Source organism: Lissotriton vulgaris, chromosome 7 (assembly GCF_964263255.1).
Source record: "Lissotriton vulgaris chromosome 7, aLisVul1.2, whole genome shotgun sequence".
Lineage (NCBI taxonomy): Eukaryota > Metazoa > Chordata > Amphibia > Caudata > Salamandridae > Lissotriton > Lissotriton vulgaris.
The window spans coordinates 1365842571-1365870290 of record NC_141695.1 but is presented as its reverse complement, the minus strand read 5'-3'; the positions used below and the strand labels follow the sequence as shown (position 1 = coordinate 1365870290).

Here is a 27720-nt window from a genome sequence, read left to right as displayed (position 1 = left end):
ATCACTGCTAATAGCGGTAAGCCCGCTTCCAATTTATTCAATAGACATTGCACTGTCTGTACATAACGGGGAGCTTACTATCTTTCACTCCTCCACAGGCTCTACTCAGAACTCCTGCCTGATTCAAAGCTTTTACATCCCTTGACCACCAACAGCAACTAGGTGAGTCTATCTTCATGCGGACTAAAGAGACACTAGGAGTCACTTACCCTTGGGAGAGGGGTTTTGACCCAGTATTCTTTTTCCGCCCATTAGGTGATTCATTCATCCTGAAGCATAGACGGAGGTCTATATTCCTGCCACCGCATCGGTAATGTACCCAATACCCAAACTATACCACACATGCAAATTAGTTGTATTCAGTCACTAAAACCAATCTCATTCATGTACCCTAGGTGATCTATTCAGTTGGATAACGGCCCAGCAAATCCGCTGCTCAAACCCCCCCTCCCCCCCTCCTGTGTCCTGAAGAAGACCCGCAGCTGAGGTCCCCAATACCCCAAGAGCATCAGGGTCGAAACGTCGACGCCCACCCATTGACCTGCCTGTATCCCTCCAAGTGTCCATTTCCCCATATCCCCCAACCAACAACTATAGGGGACAGGCATATAAGACAGCGGAGGCTATCCCGCTTTGTTTTGTGTAAATAATACAACTGTGTATCTACTTTGTTTCTTTCCCTTCAAATTTCCTTTTCACTTGAGCACCCCTTTCCCTTCCTCACTGACTATATACTTGATAGTCTATTGCGCCGTTTAGATAACTGTTTTTTATATAACTGTAAATAAATCTTTGAATTTTTTTGATATAACGAATATACATTGTGTGGTTATACTTTGATTGCAATAACAATTGTTTTGGGTTTTTCATCAATCTTGTGTATCAATCTTTCTGCGTTGGTTTATAACTGAATATATCTCTCCCATTGTTTTTGATTGAATCAATATATGCGAATTTAATTGCATAAATGAGAAACAAATGAAACTCATTCAAATGCTTACTTAAACTACAGTCAAGGACCAGTTTTCTTTATACAATTCATACCCAGGTCCTTTGATTCTGTGGGTGAACCCCATTGATTTAATGGTCAGCCCACCTGATAGGTTGCTATATTTAGACCGCTTCACTGCTGGCGTGGAACAACACATGAACCCTTATAGAGGGAGTGGTTCGGGCAGCAAGGTTTTTCTGAAGCAGAATTCTATCAAAAGATTTTATATAGAGCAGGAACTCTGGGTTTGATACTTTGCTTGCTAGGCCACTAACGCTTCATGAGACGAACGCAGAGTGGGTTTGTTCTGCGCGAGGAGGGCACCCTGGTGCTGGTTTTGTCAATGGATGCCAGCGAGGCTGTTTATAGGTCTGGATATCCACCTGAGGTCAGAGTGCAAATTTGATTGCTATGGAGGAGGCTGAAACCTCCTCCTAGTAGGCGACTGTCCCAGAGCTCCCCTAAGTACCGAGCAGGTCATTCTTGTCGGACTATTGGTTGTGTTGATCTCATTGGTGTACAAAGGAGAGTGCTAGCCCATATTGTAGTGAGAAGTCATTTTTATGCTTCAAGCCTTAAATGTTTGATATTCAGCTGGTACTTTTGGGGCAATTGATGATGATCTCCAGGTGGCCTTCGGGACTTTGCGCTTCGAGAGAGCTTCTGACCTGATGAACTTAATTGCGAGCAAGTTAGGTGACCTTATTTTAGGTAAGTTTGGAATGATTGACAGCAGCAGTAGGATATTGCCCCTATTCAGGACGTCTCAGCTGCCCCTTGATTTGAACTCAGGTTTGAAAAGTAGGATGCTGGAGTCCAGCAGGGAGCTAGAAGAGGGCTGTGCTGTATGGCTCATCCCCCTGGGGTATTGGCTGGGTGGACCGACCCAGTTGGCACATTTTGCACTATTCACTTAGATGACTTAGCGAGGGCTGATATCTGCTGGTGATTGGTGTAGGATTCCTTCTGTGCCAGAGGACCTGTTTGGTGGGCCCCATGTGCCCCAGGGGATATTTGTGGACCTGTTTCCAATCAGGGTTGGCTGCTGTTGAAGTAGGAGGTCTGGTGGGCTTTGTATGTGTTGTGGTCAGCTCTTTACTGGGCCTGCCCCCAGCGCTGTTCTAGCGCTGATGGTTCTACTGGCTGCTACCAGGTTCCTTACTGGGCTCCCCTTTGGAACTGGGTCAATTGTGGGAGGTGGCAAGGATTGTGTTGTGCTGTAAGCCTGTGTGAGCTGGTTGTGTTTCCTATGAAATTACTTGGGAGACTCCTGTTTGTGTGTGAGGTGGCCCTTTTATATCCTCCGGGGATGATGATTCCAATACTTCCAGCGTGTCTGTCCTCCTGAGGTTTATGTGGTGGAGGAGAGATTCTTCTGAGTACAGTTGGATGGTGGCTCCTGGGATGTCCAGTGAATGAGGGGCCATACTGGAGGGTGTGTCCTCTGAGTGAATTTGTTGGTTCGGAAAAGGAGGCACAAAGCTGATTGATTTGTGGCTGTTCTTTGCTTCAGGCCCTTCCTCCTTTGCATCTGTCTTTGTTTGGCATTTGCTGTTTGAGCTGGAACATCCTCAGGTGCTGAGAGTACTGTGGTAGGGGTTACTTGCTGATCTGCGATAGGAAGAGGGGCTGCTCTCCCAGGTCAGCTGCCGATGTTGGGTGTGTGATTGTTTGTGGGAGCAGGTGGCTCCATGCTTCACATCCTGTGGTCAGGCGCTCTTGAGCCAAGAGTGCCCTCACTGGTGGTGGACTCATTCTTGAGTTATTATATGATGTTGTTGAGCACAGTGGGGAGAGTAGACAGTTTGTCCACTATTGCCCCACATCTGCAGCTCAGTTTTGCCTCAGACTCTACCCTTTTTTTTTTAGCGAATTGAGGTCTCCAACTTCTAATCGATGCCAGCGACATAGAGAGCCGAGATGTTAAGTTGAGTCAGCTGAATGTCCATCTTCTCGTATTGGCACGCAACTCCTCAACTTTCCTGCTGTCTGCACACGGCGCCGTCCTGCCCTCTCTTCTACCTCGCAGCAATCGACGCAGCGATTGGTTGTCAAGCACAGCCATGGTGTAATCCTCTCTCCGGTCGAGACCTCTAGAGAATAGGAAATATGGACTTCAGACCCATGTTCTCGGTTAGCCTGGTATGTTCTGAACTTTTTATAATAGATACTGGTTGGCTAAATGTGGTTGTTTTTCCCGGGAACATGAAATTAATACATAGGGTGGCAGTTCAACGTTCTCTCCCACAATACGTGCCTTGACACATATTTTCTCTTTCTGAAACCCCTCCTGCCTTGTGTGGTGTAAGCAGGGTTTCCTTAATTTCTATTGTAGTTCTTAAAATTTGGTAGATTTTTCGGGCATAATAGATTACTAAAAAGCATAGTTCATATTTTATCCAATTTTCCATGATATATTGGTGACTTCTACACAATCATAAACGTGTGCACATATCGCGTTGGACCTCGAGCTGGTATTCATATCAGGTGAGGGTGCAAAGCCCCATACTAGTAGTCTGGACAGCGCTCAAGCTGCAGCAAATAGGTTCTCCTCTTACCAGTGGATGGCATTGTTCACCTAGCTCTCGGTTTTAGTTGAACGCTCTAACTAAGAGTTTTTTCTTCATCCAACTAACAGATAGTATTATTCAGCGCTAATCTTTTCGATGGCCATATCACGTTTGTAGATCGAGCCTAGCTGCGCGCATGCGCTGCTCTGCGAGGCTTCTTGTGGCTTCTCCAGCTTCTCCATGTGTGTCTGACTCCTCCCACACATTGGATTGCCTTTTGCATGTGTCTTTCAATAATGAAAGCACACAAATGGCTAAAGGCGGGTGCCTGGCCCACCTCTTTTCAAATGTTCACTCCCACGGCGTTTTGCTCTCTGGAGTGAGCAGCGACGAGCAGGGTGGCAGCTGCATTTTTCGTGGGTCAGGTTAATATTTCCACGCAATGGGCGTACTTTTGCTTGTTTTGTATTTTGACTGGTTGTTTTACTCATTGGTGGGAGTTTTTCTTCTGGGATTTTATGTTGTAAGTTCTACATTGAGGAGCCTGGATTACCGTACCTTTCATCTCATTCACCGCACATTGTGTTTCGTTTAATGCTCTTTATATTGTGCCTGAAAAATGTAAATTCACTGCACATTTAACATCTTATATCACAATTTATTTTACCCCGTTCTTTTTAGCTAAAAACATGGGTTACCAGACATCCAGTTCTACAATGTTTTTTAAATCAGAAAAGCGCTTATAAAAGCCAAAATAGCACAGCACACGCTATCAATTATCCAATATGTGACAAAACTCAACAGATTAGGCCATCAAGTGTCGCACCTGTATACGCTTCTACAGCCAAGCGCCACAAAAATTAACGATAAACCATTGAATTACTGGGCAAAACAACTCAACACACCACTAAGCGAAACTCTGGGCCTCCCACTCTTGTAACAAAATCTCCCCAGCACTATCCCAGACACAATTTTGGCTTCTTCACAAGACCTAATGGACCCCAGCACGGCAAGCTGCGATAGGCCTCAGGGAAAACAACACTTGCTGGAATTGCGACAGTAAAAAAGGGGGACCTAGCCCACCTCATCGTCTACTGCCTTAAAATAAACATTTTCTGGGACATAATCTTCCTTTTCATAAAAAAAGCGATGGGGTGCACACTGATGCCAGAGTTCTCTACCCTTACCAACGCATTCATGACCACAACACTTGACTTGCAGCACAACAGGGATCTACTAGACCTACTATTGACCTTGGCAGTGAAAATGGTCCTATCCAACTGAAAAGATACAGCAAAGATATCTTTCAAGGGCTGGCTAAATTGGGTGACATACCTCAGTGGAGCTGATAGCATTGCATTACAAAACTTACCCTGGAGACCAGCTTCTAGGGGGATGTGGAAACTGCTGGACGAGTATCTGGACCCATATGAACCCCCGTGAGATTCCCGGGGGGGGGGGGGGGGGGGGGGCTGCCCGCAAGTCAAAACGCTCCCCGATTAGGCCGTTGCAAAAGTAGTTTTCTTGTAGCGATCTTCTCCCTCTCTTCTCTACTCCCCCATTCTCTTTCAGCTGTCCTTAATCTTCTAACAAGACATCAGAATGAGGAACAGTCTAACTTGTATATCACCTACCTGTAACCAAACAACTGTTACCAAGATTGACTTGTACCCTGTAACAGAAAAGCGATTTTACCTGTATGAAAAACTCAATAACATGCTTTGAAATAAAAAAAAGTTTGCTTGCTTAAGTTACTGGCCATGGCGAGGGGGGGCCGCAACTACAATCCCCAGCATTACCGCAATCATGTGATCGCTCACGGTCCCTACATTAGATCTTCGGCTAAAGGAATCATTTTCCAGGAGTAGTTTGGATATTCCGATGCCCACTATCTTGACCTTAACAGATATGACTCTCCCCCCTCGTGTGAACCCCATTGTTAGAGCCACTCATTCAATCCTGTGCATTACCACTCTAAACCTGCGCCCGGTATGCAAGGGTCGCAACTACATTTCCCAGCACCACCATGTACACATGTGATTTGCTGTAGGTCTTAGCAATTTTCCCCTATTTGATGACATTGTATGGTCCTGCTGCCTGTTCCCTCTCCTTCGGCATGGCGAACAGCTGTGCTCATCAGAATCTCCAGGTAATGCCAGCAAAGACACATGTTCTCTTATTTCAGGGGGCTGCAATTTGTTTTTCTATACACATTTTGATTTTGGTACATTGTTGCATCATTAAGCACCGCCGCTTTCAGTTTGGGCTGTGTGATTTTGTACTTAATCCCCCCTTTAAATTATTTTATTCTTCTTTTGACCAGTGAAAGAATGTGCTATGTGCATAGTGCTTTCAAGTTACCCCTTGCAAAATCTACAGTCAGTATGTGGACCTTTGAATTGGCTGAAGACTCTAAACATGATATAAAGTAAGGTGGCGGTGCAGGTTAACTCACTAAGGTCAGCAGATCTGGCTCGCTTATTTTCTTGCTTTTTCTATCAAAGCTTACAAATTTCCTTTTTTTACACTGCTGTTAACAGTCTTACTTCCTTACATGTCAAGTGAGTTTGTTCTGGGAGTGTGGCTTCTGACTTGTTATACTATGTCTTTATTTCCTGAGCGTCCCTTACTGCACGTGACCCCTGCATCAGTGCCCTGCACAAGTACCTAAATGCAGTCTAAGCAAGATGTGCACTGCACAACCCCGTCCAAAATTAGTACTCTTTTACTCCTCACATGTAGTTAGGGTTTCAGTACCATCCAGTCAAAAGGTGTAATGTATTAAACAAATTAAGAACAGTACATTTTATTGCACCCAGGATAATGTGCTGAATGGTTAAATACTTTTAAGGTCCCAAAGGCGAGACCTATTGGCTATGCCAATGCTTGTTGAGAATTACTTCTCTCAAAATGGCTCATCGGGCTTCTTTAGTTTTACCTCCTTGTGTGAATGCTAACACATGGTATCAGCGGCACTTCATTTTGGTTGCTTTTAAACAGATCGTAAAATTAATCTTTGATCTTTCAGATGGTGATGTCTTGTTTGTGAGAATTACTTTAATCTAAACAGGTGAGGGCGTTCTTTGTTTTACCTCCTGCTCTGCATGCTAACACTTGGCATCAGCGTTTGTTAAATGTGGTTTCTTTTAAAAAAGAGGGATTATTTCTTACTACGTGTGTGGACAGATCACGGGTTTTTGATCTCTCATGCTTCTGAAAAATGGTGGGTTATACATTTAACTCCATTAATTCGTTTTTCAAACAGTGAGTTACAGAGTAATATACTTGACATGAACAGATGTATATTGTGTTTTAGGTGTTGTGATATTTGGAGACCTCACAAGAATATGATGATTCTCCCCACTCCTGTCTTAAGCCTGCACATTTTATCTTCCACTAGGATTCTGGTGATCCGCTAAAACTGAGAAACTTTTTCTACATACTGTGTAGATGTTTGTGTCAGGGTAAGATCATCTAAATACCTTTTGACAATTTATTGTTATTTATTGGGACACAGTATTTAGCTGTTGTTTTATTTATTATTTTTATTGTTGGTTGCTACCTGTATAAGTCCTGATGAGGACCCCAATAAAATTGGTATAGGAGTTGAAACATCAACTATTTGTCCAGTGGACTGCCATTTAATGTGGAGCGAGAAAACTGAACTTTCAATAACAAAGTTTTGTTTTACTTGCATGATTTTGCCATACAGTCAATAGATTTTGACTTGCTGGTTTATCACAAAGTTCACCAGATTCACCTTAGTCACTATCCATGTGCACTGTGTCGTTCTTTGGAGTACCTACCGTGTCCTAGATTGTTTTACTATGCCATTATCTTATTACTGGATTGAAAATAACAATAATATATTTACATAAATATAATTGTGTATGTATTTTTTTTCCACACATTGCCAAGAAAGCATAGGCTAATATGCTTTTCCAAGGGAATCATTGTAAATTGTTTGTTTAGACCTATATAATTTCATTACGTCACCCGTGGCATATTTACCAGCTCATCAATAGGAATTAGAGTGAGTCTCTGGCCTTAAAATTAACTATAACAAGTTACAGGGCCTGCAAATAAGCAACCTTACCTAAACATTTCATACTACAAGGATGGGTTCCCCTAGATCGACAGCCCAATCACATATCTGGGGGCCAATCTCCCCTTCTCGCATAAAGATGTTTATGGCTAATAGTCCACAACTTTTAGATGCGCCATACAAAGACCTGTATCGATGGGGAAAGCTATTAATTTCATGACTAGGAGAATCACAAGCATAAAAAATCTCCACCTACAGCAACAAGTGCTGGCCAGAGTCCCTCATAATACACTATTCAAGCTAAAGGCTGAGGGAGGGTTGTCATTCCCAGATATATTCAAGCAGCTGAAATCCAACCGTCCCTGAATTGGAACCACAATCCCAAGCACAAACCACTGATCCGAGTTGAACAAGCACATCAACAACTCGTCTGGCTCCAACCAAAGGCTTGACCCTATACCAAATTAATGATTTGTCCTAAGATAAACAGATAACAACATTGGCAACAAATATTGAGAAAAAGAGCAGCCACTTCATATCCGTCTCTGCTGAACTAGGTGCTTCACAACCCTGACTTCACACCGGGTTTTGAGAACCCAAGATTTCATAGATGGAATAAGCATACATCGCCACGGTTAGGCGACTTCTATAGTGAAGGTAGACCATTAGACCATTAGAGAGAACCTTGGTTTGGTAAAGACTGGCAATTATAGATTGATGCAGGCTCCTCACTGGGCCCACAGTAGGATCTACAGATTTCAGTAAATAGGGGAGAATTGGACCTAGAGGCATAATTTTATAATAAGCTGTGCAAGAGAAGCATAACATGGGTTTATTGATTCATGTCCGATGTCTGTCCGATCGCCAAGCACAAATATGTTGTTAACTGGGAATGTGACCTAGGGGAGATATTACCAGATAGCACGTTGACCGTGATTTGGAAGGGGGCAGCGGGAAAAAAACATGTACATAACATAAAGAAAATGCATACGAGATCCTCACAAGATGATACTTCACCCTGTAAGATTAAACGCAATGTATGGAAGCTCAGCTTTGTTGGAAGGGGTATGGAGAGAGGGAAACGCTGTTCCATGCATGGTAGTGATGCGTCCAGATCCAATTGTTTTGGCGGAAAATGATATCCCAAATCAGAACAATTACAAGTCTTACAGTACCGCCCAAAACAAAGGCGTTATTACTGGGGGAACGAGGGGAAAACAGTTTTACTCTCTCACTACACCATTGGGAAAATTGATATCTTACCTCTTTGTGGCTGCTAGATTGACTGTAGCCCAAGTATGGAAAGAACCATATACCCCCATTCTCATAGATACATCTGCCAGTGGATTCCTCACCTTGTGAATATCCCCTTGCGTCAGCAACATTCGGAAATTCTTTTTGTAGCTTCGCGCCGACGTGGACTTGGACGTCATAGAGACACGGCATCGCACGCGACTCCGCTGACGTCACTGACGCCCATAATAGGCCCACGCCGGCGTGATGACATCAGTTCCCTTTTTTCCGCGTCGTCGACGCTAACGGTTTCGGGGAATCTCAGTAGCTTTCTAGTGACTTTGTTGCTATTTCCTTCGTTTATCTGCTTCTTTGTTTCGTGACGATGTCTATGAAGAAGACTGGCTTCAAGCCCTGCAAGGAAGGCGGGAAGATGATGTCCATCACGGACCCGCACGAGGACTGCTTATGGTGCTTAGGCTCTGATCATGGGTGTTCATCTTGTAGAAAGATGAACCCGAAGGCCCTGCGAGAAAGAGAAACCAAGCTCCTGGTGGCGAAGTTGAATGGTGACAAAGGTAGGAAGTCGTCACGATCTCGTTCGAGAAGGGCGAGGTCGAGATCGAAGTCAAGATCTAGATCTCGAGAAGAGTCGACCTCGAAGTCCTCGACGGAACATGCTTCAAAGTCAATAAGGAAGCATAAGAAGAGGAGACATGAGTCCCGACGTCACTCGGGAAAGGAGTCGGACTTGAGATCGAAGTCGCCAAAGAAGGTTCGATCGAAGGTGATCCCACCGCAGGAAGCTTTGAATCGGGAAGGTGAGGCTTTGCCTTCGGAGTCGCAGGTGCAGTCGCCGACTCCAGCTTCCGATCCGTCTCCGGCGCCGTCCCCGGCCCGAGAGGAAGAAGTTCAGGTGGAAGGGGAATCTGTGCCTGTGGAAGAACCGGATTCATTACCACCTCAAGTCCAGCCTGAGGGTGTTCAGCCACCTTTTCCTGCCCCAGGCCAAGACCCATCAGCGTTTTTGAACGCAATATATGGCGTCTTTACGAGGGCTTGGTGCCCCCTCTGGAGCACCTTCGGGTCCCATGGGTCCACTCGCCTACAATTTGTGGGTGCCACACTCCTATGCCCCGGCTCCATTTATGCCATTTATGCCAGCCCTGATGCCGCCATGGCATTACATGGCTCCGCCGAAGTCGTCGACGCCGGTCCCGGCGTCACCCGCTCCAAGTCGAACTCGAGTACAACCCACTGGGCCATCGGATTCGATACCGACGTCGGTTCCGGCTCCCTTGGAGTCGATGGTGGATCCAGTGGAGAGGCGTGTTAAGGAGAGGTCCAGGAGGGAGGCAAAACGCCTTTTGGAGGAGCAGAGATATGTTGACTCTCATCCTGATGTGGAGGAAGGTGAACTAGAAGAAGACTGCTTTGAAGACCTGGCAGATGCTAGTGGCCTGGATTTTTCCCCGGAATGGGAGATACCATCAGGTTCAGATGCACCTTCAAAGGACGTCCAGCCTTATCATGTAGTAATGAGGAAGGCTGCGGGACTACTTAGTTTGACTTTGCCAACAGTTGAATCTAAGTCTAATCTTCTTACTGAGGTCCTACGCTCACCTAGTTCGGTGGTGGAACCATTGCTTCCGTTTAATGAGGCTTAAACAGAGCCTATTATGGAGGTGTGGAAAAAGCCTCAAACTGCTCCGGCTGTTTCCAAAAGTGTGGCAAGGAGGCCAAGAAACAGGATCAGGTGGCCAAAAAGACTTTCTCCTCGGCAAGTATGGCATTGAAGTCCACTAATGCCACTTGTCTCATGGGGAGATATGTGCAGGCACTTATGGATTCAATGCGCTCTTTGGCTCCTAAGATTCCTGATGGAAGTAGGAGTGATTTTGAGGAAGTGTTGTCTGACGCTCAAGCGGCGGCACGACAAGTAATACAAAGCGGTTTGGACACTGCTGATTCTGTAGCTTGCATCCTGGGCACTGCGGTTGCCATGAGAAGGTCGGCTTGGCTAAAATCATCAGACTTTTCTGTTGATGTTCAAGCAGCTTTATTGGGTCTGCCATATGATGGTGTTGGTCTCTTTGGCAAAAAGGCCGATACTGCCTTAGAGAGGTTTAAGGACAGTAGAGCTACTGCCAAATCTTTAGGTCTCCAGATCAGAGGTTCTTCGGCCAGAAGATTCAGAGGTTTTGGACGCTCTTCCTTTCGCAATTATCGACAAGGCCAGCAGCAGCAACAACAACAGCAGCAGCAGAATACCTTGTACAGATCTTGCAGGGGAAAGCAAAGAGCTTGTCCTCGTGGACGTCAGGCCTCTTCCTCCTCCGCCTCCTCCAAACCCCCAGCCACAGAAAAGCAGCCCTAGATCCGCCATTCAGGATCATGCAGGTCAAGTGGGGGGTCGGCTTACCCACTTTCTACGGGATTGGGAATCGGTTACATCAGATCTTTGGGTTCTCAATCTCGTAGAAAATGGGTATGCCCTTCCCTTTCGGGAATTCCCTCCCAATTACCCTCCTTGCCAAGATTTCTGCACGGAGGAACATCTGTTGCTTCTACAGGAGGAAGTGCAGACCCTATTAAGAAAGGGTGCAATAGAGGTGGTTCCAGAGCAGGAAAGGGGTCAGAAATGCTACTCCCGGTATTTCCTGATTCCCAAGAAGGATGGCAGACTTCGTCCAATCCTGGATCTCAGGATCTTGAATCTCTATCTGAAACAAGAGAAATTCAAGATGCTCACCCTTGCGCAGGTTCTTCAAGCGCTGCTGGAAGAAGACTGGATGATGTCGCTCGACTTGCAGGATGCCTATTTTCACATCCCAATCCTGAAGTCGCACAGGAAGTATCTCCGTTTTACGGTGGGGGTCGCAACACTATCAGTTTGCGGTCCTTCCTTTTGGAATTACTACTGCGCCTCGAGTCTTCACCAAGGTGATGGCGGTGGTGGCAGCACATCTCAGAAGGTCGGGGATTCCAGTATTCCCCTATTTGGACGACTGGCTGATCAAAGCAGAGTCGTCAGAGAGAGTGCTCCAACATCTGCAAGAGACAACTCAGTTGTTGTACAGGTTGGGTTTTTCGATAAATGTACCCAAGTCTCACCTGGTGCCCTCCCAGCGCATCCTGTTCATAGGTGCTGTACTGGACACAACTGTATGTCATGCATTCCCTCCTCCTCAAAGGATTCGCGACATTCAGGAAATGATTCCTTTATTTTACAATGGAGCGGTCGTTCCAGTCCTGAAGGTCCTTCGCCTGCTCGATCTGATGGCTTCATGCATTCTGTTGGTCAACCATGCACGCTGGCACATGAGGGCACTCCAGTGGTGCCTCCGCAGACAGTGGTATCAGCACAACGGAGATCTCAAGGAGTAGGTGAGGATCTCCAGAGAAGCTGCAGCGGATCTGACTTGGTGGGGCGTGGAAGGCAACCTGTCTCAGGGGAACCCTTTTCAACTGCCTCCTCCGGTGGCCACAGTAATAACGGATGCATCCACTCTAGGGTGGGGTGCTCATCTGGGGGACCTGGAGGTCAAGGGTCTTAGGTCTCCAGAGGAAAGGTTGATTCATATCAACCTTCTGGAATTGCGGGCGATACGTTTGGCGCTCAAGGCCTTCCTCCCTTCCCTTCGCGGTCGGTCGGTCCAAGTCCTGACGGACAACACGACCGCGATGTGGTACATCAACAAGCAGGGAGGAGTGGGGTCGCAGTGTCTCAGTAGGGAGGCTCTGTGGCTCTGGTCCTGGGTTCAGGACCATCAGATTTGTCTGATGGCAAATCATATGGCCGGAGTTCTGAACGTTCGTGCGGACACTCTCAGTCGCCAATTCTCGGCCGACCACGAGTGGAGGCTCCATCCAGAGGTAGTTCACGACATCTTTCAGATGTGGGGAACTCCTCGGGTGGACCTGTTCGCCACTCACGAGAATGCTCACTCTCCGTCTTTTTGCAGTCTCCAGTATCCAATGCAAGGAGCCTTGGGGGACGCGTTTCAGTTGAGTTGGGGAAGACAACTCCTTTACGTGTTTCCTCCCATACCTTTGATTCCTCGGTCTGAGGAAGATTCGCCAAGACCGGGCCCAAGTCATATTGGTCTCCCCGGTATGGCCAAGAAGGGTGTGGTACACAGATCTTCTCCACCTCTCCTCTCACCCGCCGCTTCGTCTCCCTCTCAGGGCAGACCTCCTCTCTCAGATGGAGGGGCAGGTTCTACATCCCCACCTCCAAACATTACACCTTCATGCCTGGAGATTGAACGGGGCAACCTGAATTCCTTTTCTCTCCCACACGATGTGGTGGATGTCATATTATCGGCTAGGCGTGACTCCACTAAATCCATTTATTCCTACAGATGGTCTAAATTTGTCACCTGGTATGGAGAGAAATCTGTAGACCCTTGGAAAGCCCATTTATCTGATATTCTCCAATTTGCTCTCTCTTTGGCGCAGCAAGGGCTTGCTGTTGCCACTGTCAAGGGTTATCTCTCGGCCTTGTCGGCATTTCTATGTTTGCCGGACCAGCCATCCCTTTTCAAATCTCCTGTAGTTTTAAGATTTTTGAAGGGTCTCACTAATAAATTCCCTCCTACTCCCTTTATTGTGCCTCAATGGGACTTAAATCTTGTCCTAACATACTTGATGGGTGCTCCCTTTGAGCCCTTACACAAGTGTCCTATGAGGCTTTTGACTTTTAAGACAGTCTTCCTCGTTGCAATTACCTCGGCAAGGAGGGTAAGTGAGCTTCAAGCTCTTAGTTCCAAGCCCCCATTCTTGACCATTCATGCTGAACGAATGGTTCTTAGGACCAGGGCTGCTTTTCTCCCTAAGTTGGTGACTCCCTTCCACCTAGGACAATCCATTACCCTCCCTACCTTTTATCCTCCACCGCACCCTTCCAAGGAGGAGGAGAGATTACACCGTCTGGACCCTAGGAGGGCGGTGAGCTTTTACCTGGCCGGAACTAAAGACTGTCGAGTGGATGACCAACTCATCATTGGGTTTGCTGGCTGCAAAAAATGAAGAGCAGTTTATAAAATAACTCTTTCAAGATGGATCATCCTCTGTATAAAGATCTGCTACTCTTTGGCCGGTAAGGAGCCTCCAGAGGGTATAAGGGCTCATTCTACAAGAGCTAAGTCGTCAACCTCTGCATTGTCTAGAGGTGTTCCTGTAGAGGATATTTGTAGGGCCGCAACTTGGTCCTCCCTCCACACTTTCGCAAAGCATTACTGATGGATACCGAGGTGAGGAGGGACGGCCACTTTGCGCGCTCTGTCCTCCAGGATTTTCTGGTATAGGAGAGTGGACACCCTCCTCCGGGAGTGGGGACTGCTGTGGGACTATATTCACAAGGTGAGGAATCCACTGGCAGATGTATCTATCAGAAGAACAAGTTACTTACCTTCGGTAACGCTTTTTCTTGTAGATACAGTATCTGCCTGTGGATTCCTCACTGACCCACCCGCCTCCCCGTTGTCCACTCTTCTATACCAGAGTAACTGTATTGTATGTGTTTTATGGTCAAAGAAAATATGTTATTTCAGATGTTTTCTTACATTTGCTTCACACTGTGTGTTATCTTGACTATCATGTACTGTGTATACTATGTATATATATACTGTCATTGGTCCGTCCGTGTTCCTCGAAGGCACGGAAAAAAGGGCGGAACTGATGTCATCACGCCGGCGGGGGCCTATTATGGGCGTCTGTGACGTCAGCGGAGTCGCGTGCGATGCCGTGTCTCTATGACGTCCAAGTCCACGTCGGCGCGAAGCTACGAAAAGAATTTCCGAATGTTGCTGACGCAAGGGGATATTCACAAGGTGAGGAATCCACAGGCAGATACTGTATCTACCAGAAAAAGCGTTACCGAAGGTAAGTAACTTGTTCTACTGGGCCGTTGCTGGGGGAAGGAATGGTTCCTTTATGCAATAGAAAACTGACAGTGTCAGCCAGGTACCAGGTATACCAAATTGAGAGGCTTCAGAGAACAGGTTCTGGAAGTGACCCAAATACAACATCGGAAATAAATTATACAATAAAAAATACACTGTATGGCCGCCAATAAAGTTCTCACAGATGATGAAACCTGATGTAAAGTGTTCACCCTAACTGGGCCTGCAAGCAGAGCAAGAGAATACTAGTTTGAGAAGTTCATACACACAAATATCGTTTTGTACTTCTTTTCTTTAGGATGCAATATAAAATATTCAATTTTTACAATGATACCTTTCCTGAGACAGCGGCGATCTATCCACTGCATGTACTAAACTTAAATAAAGGGGATTACAAAAAAGTTTGTTTTGTTGCTTGGGGAAGAAAAATGCTTTTTGTGTTAATTCTCAAAATCAGTGCCTATCATTTTGGGGAAAATATAGGATTTTTTTTCCTTTTAAGTGAATGTAGGTATTTCTTTCCTTTGATGTGGATTTCCTTGTGGAAAATGTGACTATTATTTCGTTTTATTGAATGTACATGTGTTTCATGCATTTCCCTCAATTATGTGCATCCTGTATTTTCCTGTGAAAAGTATAAACTTTAGGGTGAAAAGGTTTAGACAACATAAAGCTTCAGTGGAAAATAAGGATACTTGTAATAATTTGTAGGAAATATTGACATTTTGCAACTTCTGGACATTCTGTGAAGTGTGCCTTTTGTGTTGAAAACATGATTAAATTTGCTCTGCAGACAACTATATTAATTTTGTCTCGTGTGCAATAGGGGTGTAACCCCTGCACCACTACCCAAGGTGTCCTGTGCCACTCCTACCATTCCTCGTTGCATTGCTGCATCCCCACAGTGTCGTGATCATCATTGCGTTGACCCTCTCAGCTTTCCTAACTCCATTGTCAGATGTCCCAAGAGCAGCCCATCGTGGCCACAGCCCAGCCATTGGCCTCTGTGTTCCACTGCTGCTGGCCTTCTCTGCTGTCAGTAAAATGTGCTGCAGACTCAAAGAAAGGTCCTGCCATGCCTACAGGCTGCACCAGTTGCTCACTTTAAGTAGAAAGCAAATGTAAACAAATCTCCATTGGCAAACAACACTTTCTTATCCTTCACTGTTATATGCCCTTTTTGTGGTCAACATGTTCATTACCGTGGGACTCATTCTTATGAGATGATTTTGCGGTTATTTTGCAAATAGCAAAATTGCAAAAGACTGAAGGCTTTGCTTTTGGAAGCGAATAGGACAGTTTCCCCATCTCTGTCAATTAGCACTTGCAAGGTAAGGGTTTCCTAGTGCTTCTCCCAGAGGCTTCCAGGAACATGCTGGTACTCCAGTATCTACCCTTGTCTCGGTGATCGCCTCTTAAGATTCAAGCCACCCACAACTCTCCCACGTGAAATCTTATAATCACGTTGGACTTCTTTCACTTTTTAACAGGACGGAAGACTTCTTCGGGGGATCTTCACATTTGTACATACTGATGAGGAGGTAATGCTTCAATTACTTACTGCTAATCTTATTACACCAGTTCCACCTTCCTTGCCCAGTCTTTATCTACTACCCTCCCCTGCTGTGTGGATTTAGGATTTCATCTGTTGCAGCAAGCGTAGCCAATTCAGGCGTTGAGTTTGTGGGTCTCTGGGATAGAGGTCTTAGGGGAGGCCAAGGTGCAAATTGGTCGGAAATGGTTTGCGGTCGCATTTGTCCCATCTGGAGGGCAACTGGTCGTGTAGCATTTCCCTGGACTGTCTGTTCCCATTGGGCCAGGACCAAGTCTGATCTGTTATGGATGGTCTCTGTCTAGAATGACAGAGTGGGCAGAAGAAAAATAGGCCGTAAAAATGCCTAAGCGGTTGAGATTCATTCACGTATTCCCCCATCACTTTTTGATTTTCTACATGATGCCCCACGTGTGACGAGTACACACAAAAATGGGTACCGCGCTCACTGTTGCCTTGGATTCAAGTTGCACCACTTTGAAGAAAGAGATTTAGGCTAACACTAGTCTGGGGTCGCTTCTCTTTCCTTCTGGCGATCACTCGGTCCGGCAGATCGAGGTAGACAGTTCCACCTGGTGCAGGATTACTTGTGATTTGCGTATGGCTGGTGTCTGTCTACAGGGGTAGAGTGGGCAAAACAGAAATGGACAGAAATAAAGCCAGTGTTAATTAAAATGGGCTCATGTTAATTCAAGCCTTCCACCCATCACTTTTTAGTTTTCCTGAATATCTAGTTTAAACCTGGTGATTTTTTTTAAAACTCTGCTAACTTGTTTAAGCTGCCAACCGAAGAAAGGGTTTAACCTAATGGTGGGACATTACTTTTTTCAAATATATTTTCAGATCTGTTCCGAGCCTGGCTAATATGAGAGTTAAAGAAGGCAGTCTTTGCGTTATATATGTTCCTATGAAGTAAAGTCTCAGAGAGCAGAAGTGGTGTGAGGGAACATTTTTCAACCATACCCTTTCCGGTTTCCTAATTTCCTGCCTCTGTCTGTTTAAATCTCAGGGGTACCCAAGTGCTGACGGTGTAGCTCACTTCCCTTTCTTTTTATGTAGAGCTGAGGCCCTGTCTCAATGTAACGTGAGGAGGAGGGTGGACACGGCGTGGGTTGAACTCATGGGGTTCATTTCTGATGTGCCCCTGAACAAGGCTTCAATGGAATCGAGTGTTGGTGTCACTTCCCTAGATGGCAGGAAAGAAGCCAAAGGTGATCCAGCAATATAAAATCTAGGGCCTTGTGGACAGCAAAGAATCTTTATTATTTATAATGTGTTTCATCATAATCAATAAAGGTTGAAAGTTCCCTTAAAGATGTTGAGCCAATCATGGTCTAAAAGGGTTTATTAACAAAGGAAAAATGAAGAGCCTGTGAAACACAGGTCCAGCCAGCCCGTTCAACAAACGAACACACAGGTGCCACAGACTGACACCAAGAGAAGTGAAGACCCCCTTCTGTTTATTTCAAGAACGTAAACATTTTGGACGGGCACTCTAGCCAATGCTTTTGCATCACAGGAGACAAGATACGAAAGAGGGGCCCAAAAACACCAGAGTGGGGCCCTTCCGTTAGGCCTTTATTATTTAGCATGAGCACAAGAACATGGCTAAAGCAATTAAAGTCACGCTACTCAATGAAATGATACCACATGAACATTATGTGGGGTGAGGTGTTCAAGACATTATGCTCTAAGAAATCTGGGGTGCTGACTGAATGGAAGTGTATTAAATGATATTACTGAGAATGAGGGGGGTTGCTGGATGCTAGTGGTCAGGCATTTGATCTGATGGATGGGTACGAATGAGTGTGGGGAGGCATGAGGGGGTCGTGTTTCAGTGAATTTTTGCACCGCCCACCGTTATTTCTGATGGAGGAACCTTCTGGAAGAGGCAATCATGTGGCACTTGAGAGAATGTATTAAACCAGATGTCCGTCAAACTCAGGTGGTCGAGGTTCTGATTTCGAGTCATGTCATGCCATTCTTCGGGGTGAGCTATGGCTGCTCAGTCGGTGATGAACAAAGCTTTAATGAAGTGTAACACTTTTGTGGTGAAAGGGGTCTGAAGAGGAAGACTTTTCATTTGGGTGAGATTATTAGGTGCTTCGGTACACTTTAATCAATCTATCCTTATCTAGTGTGTAGACTGTTTTTGACATTGGAAGTTTGGGTGTTCCCTAAGGGGGTTGACTGGTCAGAGGTCCACTTCTCGTCAAGATGAGTTGTGAGCAGGCCTGGGTGACTCTGTACTACACTGAAGTGCAGCAGTCATCAGAGGGACAGGTATACACAGTGATAAGAGTGAGGGGTGATGGGTATTTCAGTGCTGCTGTAGACACTTGCACTGAGGGTGACGCTGTGTCTTTGAAAGTGAGTCAATGGTTCCCCTATGACCCTGTCAGTCTGCGAATGCCCACATCTGAGTATGGCGCTGTGTCTGGGTGCAGGACTCTGCATCTAAAACTGTACATGTATGTATGTATGTATGTGCACCAATGTGCCTGTGACTGAAACCCTCTGTCTCCGAGAGTACCTGTTGTGCTCTGCAGCTCACCAAGCTCTAAGAACGAGTTCCCCGAACGCCCAGTGACTTCAAGGGGTGTTTCTGCACAGTGTTGGGGTTAGCTGGAGCTAGGCTGTGGAGCTGTAAGGGGCACTGCTTACCAGAGCTGAAATAAAGCAGCACACGGTTACCTCTTGCCTCATATGGTTCTTGCTGCGCCGATCACTCAAAATACACTATAAATTGCCAAAAATGTCTTCTGAAGGAGAGCAGTGGCTGGCGGAAAAGCCACAAATAAAGGTAATTCTTTGCTCCCCCTGCTCTCATGAAGCCAACTGTTCTCTGGAGTTCTGCTGCGTAATAGGGGCCTACAGTGTGGCATTTTTACCGAAGTTTTGGATACTATTTACCACTTTGGATGTGCGTGCAATGGACTTTGCCATTAACGACTCATATTAATGGCAGTTATCTGTGCTACTGTTTCATTCTTTATGGTCAGGTATGCCTCTGGCGAGTTCCAGCACCATGGTCCAATGACACTTCGATTTTACATGAGCTCGTTTTTTCAGGACCCGCATAGTCGCCATGTTGGAAGAAGGATAGCAGAGCTCTGTTTAACATTTTTAATTTCTTTTAATTTGAATTTGCCTTCACACCAATGTTTGTGGAATGTCATTTTCTACTTACCTATAGCTGGAACTTGCAGAGCCAGTTTTGTTACAAGTTGTGCATGGCAAGACTTCTTTTTTAATTACATGTCTACCACTGAGGAAGAGAACTTTACACCTGACAAGACCAAGAGCCTTTTATTGCATTCACTGGGACCAGAAGGAGTAAAGCTTAAGATAGAAAGAAAATTAAATGGCCTGAAGGGAAAAACGTTTTTCAAATGCCCTGGATGACCTAGTTAGATATTTCTCACTCTCAGCTTGCATAGCAATAGACGGTTATTTGTTCTTTCATCGGAAGCAGAAAGATAAGGAATCTATTGAAGATTATGTTGTTGCTTTAACAAAACCGCTCTTATACTGGTGTTTTGGTACTTTACATGATATGTTTATCAGAGGCCAAGGGCGTGATATAGACTTTGGAATAAGGTAGTTACTTTGTCAGGGCGACAGAGTAAAATTCTCCGTTGCCCTGATGGAGTACCTATCCTCCAAAGTTAGAGTTGTCCCCCAGCCAGCTGGAAAACTCTAATAATTGACAGGAACTGCTGTCATAGTGCTTCCTACCAAGGACTTAAAAGCTTGACAGAAGACTCTTTCATACGTGACGGTCACTCATCAAACTTGTAACAAGTTTTTGTTTCTTCAAAAACAACACCCCAAAGTGGTATTTTGCTTTTGAAAAAAATAAAAAGGAATGACCCTCATACCATAGCAGATTTCTCCCACCATACGGGGGTCATTTAAACATTTTTACTGTCCCGTACCACCATGTTTTTTTATGGCAGTAGGAAGATTCAAAACTGGCCATTCAACACTCAACTGTAAGTTGGATGGGTGGTTGAATGGTCAAGCCTCCGATGGTCCTTTACTCCGTAGGGCCGTAAGAAGAATATCACAGTGACAGAGACAAATAGTCTTCATTGTTGAGATAAGTATTGTCAGCCGGACTGTAAATCAGGCAGGTGGACCATCAGTATGGTGGAGTGGGGACTCCGTCGCCATTGCGCCGGAGTATCCTCTCCACCAACTCTAAATTAGCCTCCAAAATATTATGCATACTAATAACCAAGCTGTACAAATAAAGAGTGTGGGTAAATGGTGATGCCAACTTAAGGCATGTAATGGCCACCATTTGTAATTAAGAGTTATCTGAACTATTTGAAAGACCCACACTCAATAGAATTAAAATGAAAAATGCTATTTGTAAATTTCGGATAAGAAATACTTAAAAATTAGGTGAATCTATAAGGATAACCGTAAGAAACAACCTTTTTAATAGAGAATAAAAGCTTTTAAATAAAAAACAGTTGACTCTATTCTAAAGTGCTAGGGATGAGCAAATGCTGACCACTTGACTAACAGCAAAAAGTGTCCCTCAATAAACCAAAGATGTTATGGTCGTGGGATAGGCGGTAAGGGTGGGCGTAAAATCCGTTTTGCGGGCGAATTTGCGGATTTTCCACGATTTCGCGATCCGCGAATCTCGCGAAATCGCGGTAAAATCCGCGAATCAGCGGGGACGAATTTTCAGCCAAGCAAGGATTACAGCAGCAGGTGCAAAAGTTGAACCTAATTTCTTTGTAACCTTTTACAAAAGGGTTACAAACAAATTGACTTCAACTTGGACACCTGCTGCTAAATGCTCCCTGGCGCCTCGTTGCCTACTTGCAACTATTCTCTGACCCTGCTCTGACCCTTGAAGCAGGGTCACAGAATAGTTACAAGTAGGCAACGAGGCACCTGTCCAAGGAATTAAACCTCATCAGGAAGCACTTACAGATATAAAAAACAGGAAGAAGGGAGAGGATGGCAAATACACCCATTTTGAGTTGTCAGGAGGGGTTAAACTAAAAGAGACCTTTACAGCACAATTTTCATATGTATTTTGCAAAAAGTAAAAAGCTGTATGTTCTGTAGGGGCAACTCAGGAATCTGGCCCTTCAGAGATCCGACCTCTCTTTCTTTCTCTCGTTCTCTCTCTCTCCCTCTCTCTTTCCCTCTCTTTCTCTCTCTGTCAGGATTGCGCTCAGCAGGATTCTCATGTAGTTACAATGCTCCACCTCCGGACCCTCCGAACACCCCGAAGTTAATACACAGGGTGTTCAGACGATACGGTGAGGGAAAAAACCCCAAAAGGGGAAAAAACCCAACAGAAAAGAGGAGAAGGGGAAAGGGCAGCAGGGGAACAGAAGCTGAAAATACAGAACATACAAAGGTTAATACAGCTCAATGTAATTCCCTACTCTCTTGTATTCTCGCTAAATCAACATTACTAAAGCATCACCTGTAAAGAACGACTTGCACAGCCTTTTCCCTGTACTGCTGGCTTCCCTTTGTAATCTGTGCAGGTACAAGGACAACAGGTTAACATATGGAGTAGTACTCTCCACTCTAATAATAACTGTGTTCTCACAAACACCTACCCCTTCTATATGCCAATGCTGCTTTAAACTGAATCCTTAATATAACCAAAAAGCAATAATGATGAAGTTCGATGCAACAGTAAAATATGCAAATGCGTCTTTGCAATAAGATTTTCTCTAACCGATAAATAAGAACAACCAAACACGGCAAGGCGTAGTTAATTCACTACTACCCTCCGCTTTGATATTTGTAATCCAATGAAGATGCCTTTCGTGTGTTCATGACGGTGATGCGGAGGTATGGAACTCCACCCCCTGCATTCCGCCACACCAATTAAGAAGATTAAATCAGCAAAGACAGTAATTAGTACATAGGCGCAGAGCACCCGAAAACCAAAGATCCCCGCTAAATGTAAAGTGACTCCTCGCAGCCGCGAGGCTCAAATGAACTTGCAACAAAGAAAAGTACGAACACAAACACACGCTCGTGAAAGAGCGCATCCACAGGTTTACCCAAAGGCTTCTCCCTCTGGACTTCAAAACCCCTCGATCCTCCGACCGGGCAAGAAACCACAGGAACACGCTGGAAGTAAACTGGAAACTGCCGCTATGAATGGTAACACAGAATAACGAGCCCCGAACACCGGATCCGCCCAGCATTTCACCTCTTCCGCCGGGGCATGTGGGTAATGTAGTCTTACGCCTAAGCCTCATGGGAATTGTAGTTTTTGGCAGGCACGCTCGCTCTAGATCCTGACACTCTCTTTCTATCTATCTATCTATCTATCTATCTATCTATCTATCTATCTATCTATCTATCTATCTATCTCTCTCTCCCTCTCCCATAAACGACTGCATGGGTAACTTCGCTATGCAAGCGGCTCGCGAAGACGCAAAAAGCCCCGCGAACACACAAAAAACCCAGCGAACACGCAAAAAACCCTGCGAACACGCAAAAAACAAAAATCCGCAAATTCGCACAAATTCGCGAATTTTGCAGATCACGAATTCGCAAATCCGCAAATTTGCCGATCGCGAATTCGCAAAATTCACCCATGCTTAATAGGCGGACATTTTGTTAAAGTGTGCCGAAAAAATACCAATTACGAAGACAACTATTCAGAGAAAGCGATGCCTGGATTTCTTCTAGTAGCAGGAAACCAAACAATGCCAATTGTGTATTAATTCTAGGGGGAAATAATTAAGCAACTGTCCTAGGCTTAAATAAAAACTCTAGAATAAACCAGTGATCTAAAATAAAGATTGATTATTATTAAATTATTATTATTATTATTAAAAAGGATTTGGTACCGCGCACATACACCAATTGGTTTCTTGGCGCTCGAGACCGGGTGGGAGGAGAACATTCAGGGGCAGGGCCGCTAGCCATGCGCCAGACGGAACAGGTAAGTTTTTAGAGAGTTTCGAAAGCAACGATAATCGGTAGACAGACGAATGGCAAGAGGGAGGGAATTCCAGGTAGCCGGAGCAAGGAAGGAGAAGCAAGCTCCTCCATGTTTCTTGCGGTTAAACCTAGGGGTGATCAGAAGGTTATGAGCCGAGGATCTGAGGTGACGGGAAGGGACATAAGCAAGTAAACAGGAAGAAATAAAGGCAGGAGCGCATGAAAACAGAGATTTGAAAATGGTGCAGGCCATTTTAAAAACACACCGCTGTGCAACTGGGAGCCAGTGTAAAGTTTTCAGCAAAGGGGTGACATGCTGATGTTTAGGCTGCCGAAAAATTAGTCTGGCTGCCTGATTCTGGACCAGTTGAAGTCGGGAAAGATGGCAGGCAGGGACCCCCACGTATAGACAGTTGGCATAATCTAGACGTGGGGTGATGAGGGCAAGGATAACAAGAATAAGGGCCTCTTGAGATAGAAACCTGCGAATCTTCCCGATTCGGCGGAGGTGGAAAAAACAAGCCGAAGTGACGGTGTTAATGTGAGGCCGCATTGAGAGGTCACTAGAAATAGTGACCCCCAAGCTCTTCACTGTGTTCACTGGACAAGGAGGGGAACCCAAAGCTACAGGCCAGAAGTTGGGAGACCAGGGAGTAAGAGAACCACCGGTCACCACCAGCTCCGTTTTACTGGGGTTGAGCTTAAGTTGACTAAGGTTCATCCACTCATAGATGAAGAGCATAGCGTTTTGAAAATTAGAACAGGAGGAGGGAGAAGAATTGAGAGGAAAAATAAGCTGCAGATCATCTGCATAGTTAAAAGCAATAAGTGAAAACTGACGAAGGGAGACAAGAAGGGGCTGCATATAAAGATTGAACAGAAGCGGGGACAAAGCAGAACCCTGGGGGACACCACAGGAAAGAGAGGATAGAGGGGCAGAGAAGGAAGAAAGCCGGACAGATTGAAAACGAGAATGAAGAAAAGATACCACCCATGACAGGGCCAAGCCAGAAATGCCAGCATTTCTGACACGGTCGACCAAGATACCATGGTCGACCGTGTCGAAAGCGGCTGAGAGGTCTAAGAGTACAAGGGCCTGGTACAGATTCCTGTCAGCTCCCTGTTTCAGTGTGTCCATGACTGCCACCACAACTGCCTCAGTGGAATGGGTGGGTCTAAACCCAGCCTGTCGGTCGTCGAGGAAATGAGTTTCCTCGATAAAGGCACTGAGGCAGCGGGTGACATAGGTCTCTAAGACCTTTCCTAAGTAAGGGAGGAGGGAGATGGGGCGGTAGTTGGCTAACGTGGAGGGGTCAAGGCCCGTTTTTTTTTTAAATGGGAACCACCACAGCGCTTTTAAAAGCATTAGGGACAGAGATTGACAGAAGAGATTGGTTTAAAAGATCAAGAGGGGGGCCGGGGCAAGCCGCGAAGGCAGCTCTTAAGATGGACGTGGGGCAGCAATCGTTAGGCGAGCCGGAGCTCACAGTCTGAAGCAATGAGAGAAAAGTATCCAGGGAGATGGGGGGAAATTTAGAGAACGAGTGGGGATTCGGGGGGGGGGAGAACAGAATCATGAGGCAGAGTAGTGAGGGGAATGTTATTTTTAATCGCGGAAATTTTGTCGGAAAAAAAAGAGTTGAGAGAGTTACACAGAGCTTGTGTGGGAAGGGGCTGAGGGGTGACCCGATCAGGAAGGGAGAGCTCAGCTACAATAGAAAAAATTTCTTTGGTCTTGGATGCCGAGGTCAAGACCTTCTGAGAAAAATAAGATAATTTGGCCGAAATGATCGACCGTTTATAAGCCTTTAATAAATCAGAATACGTGACTTGGAGTAAAGGGTCATAATTCCGCCGCCAACGGCGCTCAGCCTGTCTAAGGCGGAGTTTGTCCGCCTTAAGAGTGGAGGTAAACCAGCGCTGAGCGTCGTGGGGGCGTTTGGACTTAACAGTTTTGATGGGGGCAACGACATCACAGGCAGAGGACAGCCATTGATCAAAAGAGCTAGCTTGGGAGTCCAAATCAGAATAGTCAGGGAGAGATGATGAGGCAAGAATAGAGTGGAAATGGGGGATGTCAGCCTGTTTCCAATTTCGAACCTGAAGGTTATGGGGGATCGGGGGACGGGTGGGCAAGAGTAAATGCAAGGGAAAGGAAATAAAGAAGTGATCAGACCAGGGGCAAGGATAGACCAAGGGAGAGGGGATGTCAAGGTTAGTGGACCAGATCTGATCTAGTGTGTGGCCTTTATTGTGTGTGGCCACGAAGATGTGTTTGGAGAAATTTAAACCAAGCAGTGAGTCAGTGAACTCACGGGAGAGGGAGGATTCCTGGGGGTCTGAGGGCCAGTAGTTGAAGTCGCCCGCCACCAAAACCCTGGCGGAATTGATGGCAATTTGCGAGATCATACTACTAAATAAGGATGGGAAGAGAGGCGAGTTGCCAGGGGGACGGTAAACTAATATACAGATAAATGAGGAGTTGGGAGAGGTAAATTTCAGTGTAAGGATGTCCGTATTAGCTATGGGTGGAGTGGAAAGGGTAGTGAACTGTAAGTGAGAGCGAATGATAGCAGCGACTCCGCCGCCAGGTCTGCCAGGGTTTCTATCAGAATGGAGAATATAGTAGCCTGCAGGGATGGCGGCCAAGATGTCAGGGTAAGAGTCAGCATTTAACCATGTTTCCGTGAGGAGTAAGATGTCGATAAAACCTCCATCTAGGAGTTGGAATATGTCTAACTGATGTTTAGGGAGTGAACGAGTATTGAGATAGAGTAATGTGAGAGGGTCACTACCACTAGGACTGGGCAGAGTCAGCCGAGATGCAGCAGAGGGAGGTGAGGAAGTGGGAAGGGAAGGTGAGGAAGGAATTATAAGCGGGGGAGAGGATAGAATGTTATTTCCTCGGATGGTAGCTATAGCATGGGGAGCAAGAAGGACATGATGGGAAAGGGCACGAAAGGCCGGAGAGGAATACACCAGACGTTGAGCAGCATGCCTGGCCCCTGGCCTCGGTCGGCCGCGGACGGGCGCAGACGGGCTCGACTTATGCGCGACTTCGGCGCGAAGTCGGCGCTCCCGCTGCGCTCGTCCGCTGCGCTTCCTCCAGATGGCCATTTAAGCCGTCCAACGTGAGGCACTAGACCGCTCACCTGCGCGGTCTGGAGGCAGGGCGGAAGTGCCGGAAAGCGGAAGTGGCGCTCTTGCAGGGACCCTCCGCAGCAAACGGCACACAGCCGGGGCGGACCGGGGTCAGGAGCGGGTGAGTAGCGGTTGGCAAATAAGCGTCACAACATGAATGCAAGCGCTATCAGCCTTAGCGCGAACAACAGGGATTAAAACACGAGCGCTGAAGCTAGTAATCAGCTTCAGAGCTCCAAATATTAAAACGCCAAAAGGGCTACATCTCAGCATCAGCTGAAAGGAATAAAACGAAATGAAAAGCGCTTGTCAGCCGCGCTGCAGCACACGAGTGGTCTACAAACCACCAAGTCAATCAGCGGGGCCGGCAAAGCACGTTATGAACCCTCGCTCAGCAGACACTAGACCGCTCACCTGTGCGGTCTGGAGGCAGGGCGGAAGTGCCGGAATTGACATTCAGGTCAATATGGTGTCTAACTGAGGACCCCCTACCTAATTCTAGACAGCTGTAGACAAAATGCGAGGAAAGGTACGTCGTTGGTACATTAAGAAAATTGTTCTAGCCACCTAATGTATAAGAAAAGTAGACGGTCTGTGGTATATTTATAGGAAGAATGGTGCCACACCAGAGAGTAACACATGTATTTATTTTTTTCCTCTTTCCGAACCAGCTAATCAAAAGTAACGGTGATGCAAGGCGAGGAGAACCACTGACCTCCCCAAAGCTAGTGAGCAAAGACCACTAGATACATAAACACAGCAATCCCCAGCACCCGTTGAGGGTGTCTGTAGGAAGGTGGCTACCTGACTATGGTTACCCCAGATTTTTTGCCTTGTGTTTAGCTAGTTTTCGACTTAGTTGGCCTGGTTCCCTGCTAATCAGGGCCCCAGGCTATCTGCTCTCTCTGTAAAATGGATTCCATGTACCCTAGGTGCATAACTAAATTGGCTTGGGTCACCTTATCAGCCCCTGTACAGTGCACTATAGGTGCCCAGGGCATAGGTGCATCCACGGCCTACCAGGGGCTGCAGCATAACGTTTGCCACCCCTGGCTGGCTATCCAAAATTGACACAACTGACTGATCACTCAGCTGGGGCAAGGTGGTGTAATCACCCCTTGCTTAGATATAGTATGCCTATATCTAAACCTAACTGGACACATATATACCTATAAGTCACTCCTATGGCAGGCCTTAACAATCCTGGAGGCACAGTGCTTGGTTTTATGTGAGATGGTACTCTAGCATTAGCTGAGCCTGTCTGCAGCTGTCGGGACCAATTCCCTTAACTGTTCCGGGATAATACCATACCATATACTATTAAGTGCATTATAATCCTCGCGGTTATTTGTTAACTTCGGTTTGGCTTTATCAAAACATGTCGTGTAAGGAGTCATACG

The 27720-nt window shown here is 46.0% G+C and overlaps 1 protein-coding gene and 1 pseudogene across 1 annotated transcript in view; both read left to right on the top strand.

The window, feature by feature from the left end:
• Positions 1–5141, top strand: part of LOC147703715 (endogenous retrovirus group V member 1 Env polyprotein-like) — a 60711-nt pseudogene extending 55570 nt beyond the window's left edge.
• A 5424-nt stretch (positions 5142–10565) lies between these two features.
• The window catches only part of LOC147703714 (uncharacterized), a 52116-nt gene continuing 34961 nt past the window's right edge, over positions 10566–27720 (top strand). The window contains exon 1 of the mRNA XM_086929545.1: positions 10566–11053. Within this exon, the coding sequence (XP_086785671.1) occupies positions 10566–11053 (488 nt within the window). The remainder of the gene's footprint in view (positions 11054–27720) is intronic.